A 13,366-nucleotide genomic window follows, 5' to 3' on the forward strand; every position below is an offset into this window, starting at 1 on the left:
GAGGAGACCCCTGAGGCTTGTTTATTGACAGAGGTATACACTTAGGCCAGCTGTATCTCTGGCCTTGTCCTAGAACAAGTTCTGCAGCCAGCCTGGCCATGGGATCTGCTCACACAGAGCACCCAGAATCCAGGAGTGGAAGCTGAGTTTCTCTTGCTGGGCACAGTGAAAGGCAGAGGTGAAAGCCTGGGTGGTCAGTGCATCAGCTGGGGGCCTGGGGGAGACCCTTCTTGAGCAGTGCCGTGAGGAAGCTCCCCAGCTCCTCATCCTACAAAAAAGGCGAGAAGGCCGTCACCCTGCTCCAGGTAGCACAGGCTGCCAAGGGAGAGAGCCCACCTACCCTTCCCCATGGGGCACTGGCGATTCCAACCACCTACCTGGTATGTCCAAGAAACTAACAGCACCTTGGTGCCTGGGTCCTCAGAGTGGGCAGCAGCCTGGATAAGGATAGACTCCACCGTCACAGAGCCATCAGGGAGGTGCTGCACACAGTGGTCCTTCAGGGTGCTGTGGAGAGGCATAGTGAGACCTGCCTTACCCAGGCGGAGGGGGTGGGGTGGAGAGGAAGGCCAGGCACACCTTTTGAGGTGGCTGTAGACTCGCAGGGCTGTCTCCTGTTCCTTGCGGGTGTCCTGCAGGTGCACACGGCAGGTGAAGCGCAGCTGGTGCTCGGCCAGGCCTAGCTCCTTGAGGGCTTGCTCTGAGGATACCAGCCGGAAGCTCTGTGGGGCAGGGACAGGTCAGGACAAGTAGGGGTGCTACCCCCAACCTCCATCCACACACTCACGCTGTCCTTCATGATCAGGGTGCCATGCAGTAGCCGGGGCTTCTTGGCCTCAGGAAGTAGCCCTGTGAGAAGAGTGTGGCTATCAACACATGTCACCCACTCACCAGCCACCCTGCCTGGTGCCCAACCTGCCCCTCATACCCTGCGCCATCTCCCGCTTCAGCAGTCCCAGAGAGATGCCCACAGGGATGCTGGGGCTCGTAGGCAGCGTCACCGTCTCACCGTTGGCTGGCATGTAGCAGCTGACCCCTGGGGGTAGAGATGGTGCAGACAGAACCTCAATCTGAGCTGGCCAGTCCTGTCTGCACCAGTCCCAGGGGTGGGCCCTGCTTGGTGACCCTCTGCAGCACCCCATGGCCACCTACGGAACTCCTGCTCAATCTTCTGCCGGAGGAACTCCATCTTCTTGGCCTCCCCGTGCACCAGCAGCACACGCTCTGGCTCTGCCTGCCCCACCAGCTGCATGATGCCCTTGGCGTCAGCGTGGGCACTGAACGACATGTACTCCACCTGCATCTTCACCTCCAGCTGTAGCACCAAGGTACAGATGTCAGTGCCAGGGGGCCACTGTCCCCAAGCCCGTGGGCGAGGATGAAGACTCACCACCTGTCGCCCTTCCATCTCCAACTTGCGCTGCCCACTGAGAATCTTGTGGCCCACGGTGCCCTGCACACAGTAACCAGGCATAATGACCTGTAGGGCAAGGATAAGGCTCAGCCATGTGGCCACCCAGCTGCGTACACACCAGGGCTTCCACCTGGAAGTGGAATACCCCCACTGGAGGAGGCTGCTTCCACCCAGCCAGCTGCAGACCTTGGGGGACCAGGCCCAGAGCCCACCATCATGGCTGCTCAGTTCCCCAGGTCTGAGCTGCCTGAGTTGGACACTAGCACCCCCACCATCAGTGACCTCAGACCAGCCTAAAGCCAGGTCCATGGGCAGCTTGGGGACAGGGTGGGTAAAGAACCATCCATCTGCCCTCTAGCTGTAGGGAGCTCCTGTGGCCACCTCTCAGGAGCTGGCTCTGGGCCCAGAGCCCTCACCATGTTCTTCTCATTTCCTGCCCACTTTCGGAAGATCTGCAGGGACTGGCCAGCATGCAGCATCCCTGGTGTGGCAAACACAACCTAAGGGATGGATGAAGGTGGTCAGGGCAATAGACTCCTTGCCCAGCCCCACCACAGGCCCCAGCTTCTGACCAGGAATCCTCTGTGCCTGACATGGGATGCTGCCCACAGGGTCTAACCATGGGGCCTGGGTTGTCAGCAAATGCCCGGTCGAAGGCTTTGATATGCTTGAATTCAAACATATTCCTCTGAACAAAGGTCTTCCGAATCTTCTGGTTGGTCCAGGTGATGAAGAGCTTGTAGTAGTGGTTGGCCTTCTCCGTCAAGCCCGTGGAAAAGTAGATGGGCACTTTCAGGTTCATGCGTTCCCTGTGGGCCCACCGACCTGGTTAGTGGTCACTGCCAGGGTCAGCCTGGGCCATGTCACTCATGCCCTTCACCTCACAGCTTGGCCAGAGTCGAGGAACTGAGCTCCCAGCTCTCTCCACCCCTGTGGCCATAAGGCCAGTACCTGCAGCCTGTATCCTATAACACGAGTGTCCCAGAGCTTGTGTGGCAAGTTTAGAGCTGGACCAGAGACCCTGAGACCAGCTACCAATGATGTTGATGATGCTGGCCTGCAGGTACATGGCCAGCTCCACCCACCAACACTGAGCAGGGCCATGTCGCTGGCACCCTAACCATGGGGCTCCAACAGTGGTCGGTGCTGCCTTGACTTTTCAGGCCACCTCCCACCCAGGCTGTGCACAGGCCATGTGCCCCCCGCTACCCTCAGGCCAGGAGTAGTCTTCTCTGCACCTACCAGAAGGTCTCCAGCAAGATGCAGAGCTCCTGAGCACGGCCCAGTGCAAACACAGGGATCAGCACCTGAGGGAGGTGAGGCCAACTCAGGTGGAGCCCCTGGCCATGCCACCCACACCCAGCATAGCTGGTGATAACTTGCTCATTGTGCCTATCTTTGTGAGACTGTGCTGGCTGATTTCAGTGGTCAAAGGCAGTGTCCAGTCAGAGGCATGGCCCAGGCCCCGACCCTGCACACAGCCTGGTTCCCAGCCACGAGCAGACAGCAGGGGCCATGGGATGCTCTGGATAGCCCTTCATCCCATCTGAAGCCGGGGAGCTGCCATCTCCTAGGGAAGGTTCTTCAGGGTTTTTCTCCTCAGTGCTAAATAAGCAGCACCCCACCACCACCCCCCAAGACCTGACACACATCAGGGTGGCAGGGCCTGCATAGCTGGGTGGGGCTGGCTTCCATCCCAGAGCAGACACAGCTACCTTCCCGCCACGCTCCACGGTCTCGTGGACTTTCTTCAGGAAGTCTCGCTCGCGGCAGCGCTTGGAGTCCCGGATGGTTGTGGCATAGGTGGACTCCGTGATGAGCAGGTTGGGACGGCACTTGTCAATCCAAGCAGCACTATAATGGGTGGGTGTGGCTGGTAGTGGACTGTCCCAGCCCCACTCACAGCCACCTTCCTGAACCACTCTGCCAGCAGCCTGCCCCTTTCCTAGATCCAGTTGTACGTTACGGGTAGCACCCTCAGAAGGGCTGGTAGAGGCCCCAGCCTAGACCTGTGCCTTCCTGCCTCTGGGTTCCCAAGGTTAGGGCTCTCTACACCACATACAAAACTTGTTGGGGACACCAATGCGCTGACGGCTCAGGTGCCCAGCACCACCACACCACAGGTCTCTAGTCCAGAAGGAACCCACAGGATGAAGCACAGAGGCCTACTTACCCCAAGTGGCGGTCCGGGGTCATGTTATAATCACCCTGGCAAAGAAGGCAACAGTGAGGAGGGTCTCCCAACCCCAGGCAGCCTTGCTGAACCACAGGCCCCTCCACTGACCGTGTAGACCACAGACTCTGAGCCCACTTTGATCTGGAACATGGCCGCCCCCAGCACATGGCCCGCGTAGTAGGCCTTGATCTCTAGCTCATCATCCACCTGCAGAGAGAGCAGAGGGTTGAGCTTGGGCCTACAGGTGCAGGGCAGGTGTAGCTGAAGTCAGCATCTCCCAAGTCTCCCACCAACTCCATCCCTCATGCAAAAGCCACCCCAGGAGGTGAGGCAAGCTGGAGAGCAACAGAGGTGGCAGTTTAAAGCCTGCAAAGTTCCTAGACACTGTTCCAGACAACATGGCTTTAGGTGTCCTCTCAGCTCCCAAGAAGGGGATTCTCCAGGCCTGTGTGGCACAATACATGCTGACCACTCAGGTGCCCAGTACCACACCCCAGGCTCTGGTCCTGAGGAACCCCACAGACCCTTACCTCCACAGAGAGAAAGAGGCAGGACTGAGAATAGAGGCAAAGTCCAAGAAACTACACAAGAGTGAAGATTCTAATAACCTAAATGAATTCAGTAGGTGAATTTACCAACACATTGAAGAAAACCAGGGCTGGGGTTATGGCCCAGTGGTAGAGCACTTGCCTAGCACATGTGAGGCACTGGGTTCGATTCTCAGTACCACATTAAAAAATAAATAAAAATTTAAAAATGAACAAATTTATTAAAAACAAAACAAAAACAACGGGCTAAACTTTGAGGGTGAAACAGCATGAAGCACAAGACAGAAGGATAGAGGAGGCAGACGACCCCAAGGGCTGAGAAATCGGCACGCAGGCCACAGCACAGCCAGGACCCACAGGAGAACGGCAGACGGAGGCGTGCTGGAGTGTGGGACGAGAGACTGTTGGCCAGGCCTTTCCTCGTGAGGGTGGCCCTGCAGGAGCCTCAGAGGACAGGCCCATGGCAGCAGTCGAGGAGGGACATTCCTGGCTGCAAGCTGCAGTCCTGCAATCAGGGCCCACAGGGGTGGCCCAGACAGCTGCCCAGGCCTCCCTTCTATTAAATGGGCCCTTCTGGGCTGGGGTTGTGGCGCAGTGGTAGAGCGCTTCCCTGGCAGGTAAAAGGCCCTGGGCTCAATCCTCCTCAGCACCACACTAAAATAAATAAATAAAACAAAGGTCCAACTACAACTAAAAAACTTAAAAATTTTTTAAAAAAAGGGGAGGGGGCTTTTGAACACAGACCTTTCTTTCGCAGACTCAGAAAGAGAACCCCAAGTAGGGTGCAAGAATCCAGTCTCTAAAATCCCAGCGGCCCAGCCTGCAGTGGTGGGAACGTTCCCATTCCTCATGGCATACCTGGCCCCTTGCACTCCAGGAGGTCAGGCTCAGAGAGTGGTGGGGCTGGAGAACCCAGCATGGCCTTTGCCTGCCATTCATCTCAGCAGGAAGACCGGAGGACGGGACAAGGGTCACTGGACTGTCAAAACGTGTCCTCCCATGGGGCTGGGGCTGTGGCTCCGCAGTAGTGAACTTGCCTCGCATGTGTGAGGCACTGGGGTCGATTCTCAGCACCACATATAAATAAATAAATGTCTTAAAAAAAAAAGTGTCCTCCCAGTCAAAGTTGCCTCCTTTGGCCTGGGTTTTGGGTGTGAGCCCTGAAAACAAGAGGGGTCACAGAAGGGGTGTGTGATGCTGGAGGTGCCACATGGGTGTCTGCACACCGCCCTCCTTCCCGACTCCTCAGTATTACTTAAGGAACTCTCGGGGACAAGGCTGCCCATTTCCCATTAAGTCTGCTGTGAAGGGTCACCTCACTTCCAAGGTGACCACCATCAGGGAGTGGACTTTAACACCAGCTTTGCTGCAGGAGCTCACAAGGCAGGTCCAGATGTGCAGCCGGAGATGTAGGATGTCAGCTCTGCTGGGCCACTAGCACCTCTTTGGCCACAATGACTGGCCACCACGTAGGTCACTGCTTTGCCCATCTGCCCTGCAGTGGCATCCAGGACACACCTTAGCAGGTGGAAAACATCCCTAGCATATTTCTTACTGGCCTTGCCTCACTGGTTTCTGCTGGCCCAGTTCCCTATGCCATGGTGCCCATGTCAACCAGTACCATCCAGGATCAGATAGTGACATGACCAGGTCACCAGCTGAATGACCTCACCTGACCTACACCCTGTGGGCACAGTCTACTTTGGAGAAAACAACTATAGAAATCTGCAAATGGAAGACAGAACCACAGTATATCTATGGGCTGAGACAGATTCGCCAGTCTCTCAACCACTCCAATACACAAGAGCTTTCCCAGCTCTCCCCCAGTCTGTACCGTACAGTGAGAAAAGAGTCCTTCAAGAATGAGGAGGCGGGGGCTCAGCAGTAGAGCACTCGCCTGGCATGTGTGAGGCCCTGGGTTGGATCCTCAGCACCACACAGAAATAAATAATAAAAGAATTGTGTCCACCTACAACTAAAGATAGATATTACTAAAAGAAAAAAAAAGAATGAGGAGGCTGGGGTTGTGGCTCAGTGGTAGAACAATTGCCGATTATGTGTGAGATACTGGGCTTGATCCTCAGTACCACATAAAAAAAAAAAAATTATTAAAAAAAAAAAAGGAGGGCTGGGGTTGTGGCTCAGCGGTAGAGCGCTTGCCTCGCACGTGAGACCCTGGGTTCGAGCCTCAGCACCACATAAAAATAAATAAACAAAATAAAGATATTGTGTCCATTGATAAATTAAAAAAATTGATTAAAAAAAAAAGGATGAGGGGGGCTGGGGTTGTGGCTCAGTGGTAGAACAATTGCCTATTATGTGTGAGATACTAGGCTCGATCCTCAGTACCACGTTAAAAAAAATTATTTAAAAAAAGAGGGGCTGGGAATGTGGCTCAGGCGGTATCGCGCTCGCCTGGCATGCGTGCGGCCCGGGTTCGATCCTCAGCACCACATACCAACAAAGATGTTGTGTCTGCCGATAACTTAAAAAAATAAATAAATAAATTTTAAAAAAAAAGGAGGGGGCTGGGGTTGTGGCTCAGCGGTAGAGCGCTCGCCTCACACATACAAGACCCTGGATTCGATCCTCAGCACCACATAAAAATAAATATGTGAGGGGCTGGGGATGTGGCTCAAGCGGTAGCGCGCTCGCCTGGCATGCGTGCGGCCCGGGTTCGATCCTCAGCACCACATACCAACAAAGATGTTGTGTCTGCCGAGAACTAAAAAATAAATATTAAAAAAAAAAATTCAAAAAAAAATTAATTAAATAAATAAATATGTGAAATAAAGGTATTGTGGAAGAGGGGGCTGGGGATGTGGCTCAGAGGTAGAGTGCTCACCTAGCATCCATGAGGCACTGGGTTCAATCCTCAGCACCACATAAAAATAAAATAAAGGTATAGTGCCAACCTATAACTAAAAGAAATAAATATTAAAAACAAAAATAAAAGGAGGAGGATCAGGAAAACCTGGAAAGAAAAAATTCAAGAAAACAATGAGAGTAAAATAAATCCATCTGCAGACAAATATAAATCAAAGGAATTCATCCACACTGGTATTCTTTAGGCAGAAGGTAAATTATCCAGACCAAAAGGTGAAAACTGGCGGGGGCTGGGGATGTGGCTCAAGCGGTATCGCGCTCGCCTGGTATGCGTGCGACCCGGGTTCGATCCTCAGCACCACATACCAACAAAGATGTTGTGTCCGCCGAGAACTAAAAAATAAATATTAAAAAATTCTTTCTCTCTCTCTCTCTCTCTCCTCTCTCACTCTCTCTTAAAAAAAAAAAAAAAAAAAAAAAAAGAAAACTGGCGAGAAGCAGTGGTACACACAGGTAATCCCAGCAACTCAGGAGGGTGAGACAGGAGGACTACCAATTTGTGGCCAGCTTCAATAACTTAGGGAGACCCTGTCTCAAATTAAAAAGGGAGTGGGGAGTGGCTCAGTGGTTAAGCACCCCTGAGTTTAATCCCTGGTATGGACGGATGGATGGATAGATAGATGGATAGATAGATAGATAGGGCTGGGGGTGCAGCTAAGTGGTACAACGCTTGTCTATCATGAGTGAGGCCATGGGTTTAATCCCCAGAGCACAGCTAGAAAGAAAGAAAGAAAGAAAGAAAGAAAGAAAGAAAGAAAGAAAGAAAGAAAGAAAGAAAGAAAGAAAGAAAGAAAGAAAGAAAAGAAAGAAAGAAAGAAAGAGGAAAAATGCCAGGTGTAGTGGCACACACCTGTGATCCCAGTGGGTCAGGAGGCTGAGGCAGTAGGATTGTAGATTCAAAGCCAGCCTCAGCAACTCAGTGAGGCCCTAAGCAAGTCAGTTACCCTGTTAATAAATAAAATATAAAAAGGGGCTGGGGATGTGGCTCAGTGGTTAAGTACCTCTGGGTTCAATGCCTGGTACTATAAAAAAGAAAGAAAGAAAAGAAAAAGGAAAAAAAGTGGAGTGGTAGGTGGCATTACTATATTACCAGGATCTCAGATAAAATCTCAAGATAAGAAACATTTAAGGTAAATCATACCCTTTATATTGACCAAATATTCAATCAGAATAAAATGATCCAAAATGTGTAGGCACCTAGTAATGTAATTTCAAAATACATAAAGCAAAACCCAGAGGCTCTTAAGAAACAGCAAATCCACAATCTTTGTGAACAGCTTTGTTCAAGCTGACTTGTTACTCACCTGTTTAAAACCCTCATTCCCTCTTTCACCCTCACTCCTCATAGCTCGATCTGGGGCACCCATCAGGGCTTGCCTATCCCGAGGGCTGGTCTCTGCCCCCTACCTAGCAACACGCCAGGAGACCAGGCGACAGGCTGTGGGTAGAACTCAGAGTCAGAGCCCTTGCCTAGGATCTGCAAAGCCCTAAGTTTAGCCCCAGTAACAAAAACAAAACAGACTCCCTCAGTGTCTGATAGACCACATGTGCCCTTTATCTCGGTGTGCTCAGACAGTACAAGTGTCCTGAGGCAGAAGGTGGCAGATGGTCTCTTTAGTGTCACCTGAACAAAAGCCTCCTGTCACACAAGTGCACTCCCCCAGGCTACATGCCAAATCTGGGTCACCTGCCCACTGCTGCCTCCTGGTGGTCCTACAGGCCTGGGCAAAATAGTGAGATGGGGTGATTGGAGTCCAAATCCACTGGACCTCACAGACTGTGTGCAGGAGGAGCCCTAGAGAGCACTGTGCCAGCCTGGGCACTTGGGGACCCTGACCTGAACTGTCTGGTGCAAGTGGACAGCTACCACCTTCTTCATGCAGTCTTTGATCATCTGGGAGGTAAAGAAGTTGGCCTCGCCTTTCTTGTCCACGGCAATCTTGCGGTAGTCCTCCAGCAGGATGGGGCAGATGGCCTGGGTGGGATGGGTCATGTAGATGGGTCCATCATAGCCCACCATCTCGCTGAAGTAGGGGAGTGCTCCACAGTGGTCCAGGTGGAAGTGGCTGGAAGGACAGGCACCAGTTGGCCTGGGATCACCCTCTCTCAGCCACCCCACTCCAGTTCTGGGCTCATGGGTCACTCCACTCATTCACTGAAGACACCCTCCTGATTACTGAAGTCAAGGATAACAAATATAAGAACCGCTATCTTCCCAAATGTGCAGCCTGAACACGCAGAGCAGGAAACAAATCGGTAACTAAAACACGTCTTAGCTATAGACGTGCTCTGCACAGAAACAAGGCAGCTGAGGGGGATGGCATCAGAGGAGGGGAGAGCTGTTGTCTCTACCCCAGGGTAGGCAAGCAGCCCATGACCATGTCCCAAACCACAGACATCCAAGCAGCCGAGGACCCAGCTTCCCAACATAGGGTGCTTCAGCCCAAAGGACTCCTCTGGCCACTGAGAGACAGTACCAGAATGCTGAGGCAATCAGGCAAGGCCACTCAGAGCAGGTGGTGACAGCAGGGATTGATGGGATAGAGCCTGAGGGTGAGAGCAGGGAGGGGGAAGGCAAAGGTGCCTCCCCTGAATCAGCCTGTCAAGCTGGGGAGGTGACAGGTGGCTAGGGAGACCACGAACCTAGAGCGAAGTGTTAGGATCAGGGTCAGGAATGAGAACAATCAGTGGGCTTAATGTTCCAGAGACAGCAAAAGAACGGGACCAAGGCTGGGGTTGGGGAGAAAGAGCAAGGAGATGGGGTGTGTGACCAGTGAAACAGGACAGAACCAACCAGAGGACCCAATCTCTGCTACCCAGTCAGGGCCTGAAGAGCAGCCTGGGATGAAGGTGAAGCATACCATCTAGGCACTGCCCTGCCCCACTCAGCTTCTTAGGGCACTTACCAGACTCTAGTCCACACACTTGGGGACACAGTCAGCAGGGACAATTAGCATGGAGTGCCCCCTAGTTCTGAGGGGCTGACCACCACCCTGAGTGCCACACAGGAAACCTGGGGACAGGACTCCATGACACAGTCAGCAGGCAAGACACCACACCTGTAGCCTCTGTGGGTAGGGGAGGAGAAAGGCCCCTAAAGGAAGCCGACCTGATGATCACACAGTCCAGGAAGTCAGTCAGCCGGCCATTCTGGGTGATGTAGGAGAAGTCAGGAAAGCGCCTCTGAGGAGAAACCATGGGAGAGGTGAGAACACAGCAGGCCACCGCAGTCTCCAGGAATGGGGGCATACAGCTGGCACCCCAGGAGTAGCATACACCCAGCTGATAGCGTCAACCACTGGCTGCTCACAGCTGCCTGGAAGGACAAGCTGCTGGCTAAAGTCACCACCAACCTCACTACCCAGCACCTCCTAAAGCCCAGCCTACAGAAACCCAGCAGGAACCAGGGAGCCTCACCCCACCCTGAATGGGTACAGCTGGCCAGGCATGCTCACTGCTGCCCACTTGCCTTCTCACTCCAAGACCCAGGGATCCTATAACAGACAACTACAAGGAGCAACTGCGAGATGGACCCTCCCTCCGGGCACCTGCATTCAGGACTCACATCATCATTGAAGCCCATGTGCATCCCGCAGTCCAGCATGACATTCTTGCCCGCGATGGAGACCAGGATGCAGCTGCGGCCCACATCCTGCCCAGCCCCTGCTCAAGAGAAAGGGCAGGTGATAGGTATGGCCATACCTCCTCCTTCTGCCCCCAAATTCCCTCTTTCACTGCTGCAAGTGCTGCCCGCACTGTCACCTCCCAGACTCTGCAGAGCTGAGCTGGGGCACTGGACCCCAAGGCCACTGTATAGACAGAGCATGGGCTAAGAAGACAGCCACCTCCACTTGCAGGCAAGAGAAATGCACAGGGAGGGGACGAAATGCTGAGCTACTAGCCTAGGGTCAAAGTGCCCTCTTCCACCAAGCTTCCCCTCAATTCTCAAAGTTGGGGGCAACCCCAATGGAAGATACCCAAGCACTGGCTGTGGTCCTAGCTCTAATAACAGGCAAACCACTGCTCTGTGGGTCTCACTGCTGCTCTCAAGTTCCAGAGCTTGACAGGGCCATTTGTGGGCACTTAGCCAAGCTGTGAACTGAGGTCTTCTATTTTGGGACTCATTGGGGGGTCCAGGGTGCCTTATGGTGGTACTGCTACAGAAAGACACCCAGGTGGCCTCAAGTCACTCACAGGGATACAGCCCTGGCTGTCCAGCAATAGCCGACAACTATGGCTACAGCAGGAACAACCCAACCCAGGCAGTGGGAATGCTGTGCCACACCACTGCATCCCTAGCTCTTGCCAACCATGGTCCCACTCATTCTTCTGACTTCCAAGAGACCCCACCAGCTTCTGCAGTCTAAGGCCTTGGCCAGATGGAAACACACCTGACCCTATGTGGCCATCTGTCACTTCCTCTGGAGCCTGGAAGCTACAAACAGAGGAACACAGCCCAAGCCTCAGTGGGGATCTGAGGACACCAAATAGTCTGGTTTCCACCTTAAATCCTACACATCTGCTTCTGCCATCTACCTGAACCAACCATCTGGCAGCATCATACCCATCAAGTTGACCTGGCCATGACCCATCAGCCTGCTGGTTTCAGGCAGGCATGGCAGGGGTCTTGGGTTGTCTTGCAGACAAGAGCCCCAGAGGAGAGGGTCCCAGCTGTCTCTTCCCTACTGCACCTCTAGACTTGAGGCCAAGTCAGGTCCAGAGACCCTCCAGATGTTTATGGGAGGGGAAAGGGAAGGACCCGGGGTCATGGAAGCACCCATGAGCACATAGCCACAAAGTACAGGGCCAGGTTTGGTGACCCGAATTCCAACACTAGTTCTTAGGCACTGGCAGTTCTTCCAAAGCTCCGGAACCATGGCTGGAAAGACTCTGGAGAACATGACTTCCCAGCAGGGGGTGAGTGGGTAGGAAGATGGAAGGACAGCTGTGTAAAGGCCCTACAGTGGAGTAACCTGGGGAGACTATCTGGCCAAGGGGATCTGGAATCCCGAGCAGGACATCCAAATGGAAAGATCCTCCAGACACTCTGTTCAGGGAAGGAAGCAAGTTCTAGGGCCACAAATAGCATATGTGCACACAGAAAGCCAGAGATATTGAGACAGTTTCTGGGACTCTGGATTTCAAGACCTCAAGAAGAGCTGGAGTTGTGGCTCAGTGGTAGAGTGCTTGCCTTGTATGCGTGAGGCACTGGGTTCAGTTCTCAGCACCGGGTTCAGTTCTCAGCAACATATAAAAATAAATAAACAAAGGTATTTTGGGGCTGGGGATGTGGCTCAAGTGGTAGCATGCTCGCCTGGCATGCATGCCACCCAGGTTCGATCCTCAGCACCACATACAAACAAAGATGTTGTGTCCACCGAAAAACTAAAAAAATAAATAAATATTTAAAAAATCTCTCTCTCTTAAAAAAATAAAGGTATTTGTCCATCTACAACTAAAATAAATAAATAAATATACATATATACATATACATATATATATAAAAGACTTCAAGAAGTGTGAATCTATACTTTTTTCTCAAAAGTGAAGCTTTTTTTTTTTTTTTTTTTAACGTTGCAGACACTGGCAAGACAGGATGCTACTGAAGGTTGGTTGGGGGTAACCTTGGCATGAGCAGCAGAGGGTGGAGGTGGGACACAGCCAGAGAGAGGAACCAAACGGTGGAGGTGGAGGGGAGCTGAGGAAGCAGAGGTGGGCACAAAGGGTGTTCAAGCAGCAGTTCACGTGCAGGGAGGGGTCAGCACGCTGATGGAGGCACCCACAGCCATGATGTAGACCCGGTGGCTGGACTTAAACCCACTGCGCGGCTAGACACAAAAACAGCACCTCCGCAGGACCCACACTGTACCTGCTAGCCACCTAACCCCAGGTGGTCTCATGCTGGTTTCAGTGCTAAGGAGCCTGAGTATGGTAACTGAGCCCCCTTGAAGTCACAGCAAGCTCTGGAGCCAAGACCAACCCCCAAACCTTTGGACCTCGAGCCAGGAAGAGGAGGCGAGGAGGCCCCGGCTCTGACCTGCCCCTACTCCTGCCCCGCGCCGCCTGCTCACAGTCTCCCAGTGGGTACAGCGCAGGCGGCCCGCGGGGGCAAAGGCGCCCGGCCCTCAGAGTGCGCAGACTCAGGGCAAAATGCCGCACGTCCTCGGCGGCTCCGACTCACCCAAGGGAGTCACTCTGATCTCAGGCATCCTGCGCTCGCGGCGGGCCCTCAGCGCAGATGCTCCGTGCTCCGCTGACAGGGAGGGCCAGGGACGCGCCACCCAACTAGCCGCGGCGACGCACTGCGCAGGTGCCACCACGGCGCCAACTTCCGGTCTGCTC

General features: G+C 53.3%; 1 protein-coding gene across 1 annotated transcript; it reads right to left on the bottom strand.

Moving 5' to 3' along the window:
- Window positions 1-5: 5 nt before the first annotated feature.
- Window positions 6-13,331, bottom strand: Ints11 (integrator complex subunit 11). The gene is made up of 17 exons (XM_026414919.2): window positions 13,206-13,331; window positions 10,590-10,687; window positions 10,134-10,207; window positions 8,862-9,090; window positions 3,699-3,797; window positions 3,588-3,622; window positions 3,130-3,268; window positions 2,657-2,721; window positions 2,034-2,223; window positions 1,831-1,914; window positions 1,391-1,480; window positions 1,153-1,315; window positions 929-1,036; window positions 788-849; window positions 580-722; window positions 378-507; window positions 6-268 (listed from the first exon to the last, which is right to left on the bottom strand). The coding sequence occupies exons 1-17, from the start codon at window positions 13,231-13,233 to the stop codon at window positions 203-205; spliced, it is 1,803 nt and encodes a 600-aa protein (XP_026270704.1). The 5' UTR covers window positions 13,234-13,331; the 3' UTR covers window positions 6-202.
- Window positions 13,332-13,366: the final 35 nt, after the last annotated feature.

The sequence above is a fragment of the Urocitellus parryii genome, chromosome 11, assembly GCF_045843805.1.
Source record: "Urocitellus parryii isolate mUroPar1 chromosome 11, mUroPar1.hap1, whole genome shotgun sequence".
Classification (NCBI taxonomy): Eukaryota; Metazoa; Chordata; class Mammalia; order Rodentia; family Sciuridae; genus Urocitellus; species Urocitellus parryii.

What these genes read in the sequence shown, in the direction of transcription:
- Ints11 (XM_026414919.2), bottom strand. Translation starts at nt 13,233, where the DNA reads ATGCCTGAGATCAGAGTGACTCCCTTGG. An exon ending in GAAGATTGAGCAGGAGTTCC is followed by an intron (nt 1,037 to 1,152) that starts GTAGGTGGCCAT and finishes CTCTACCCCCAG; the next exon opens with GGGTCAGCTGCTACATGCCA. An exon ending in GAAGCGGGAGATGGCGCAGG is followed by an intron (nt 850 to 928) that starts GTATGAGGGGCA and finishes CTCTTCTCACAG; the next exon opens with GGCTACTTCCTGAGGCCAAG.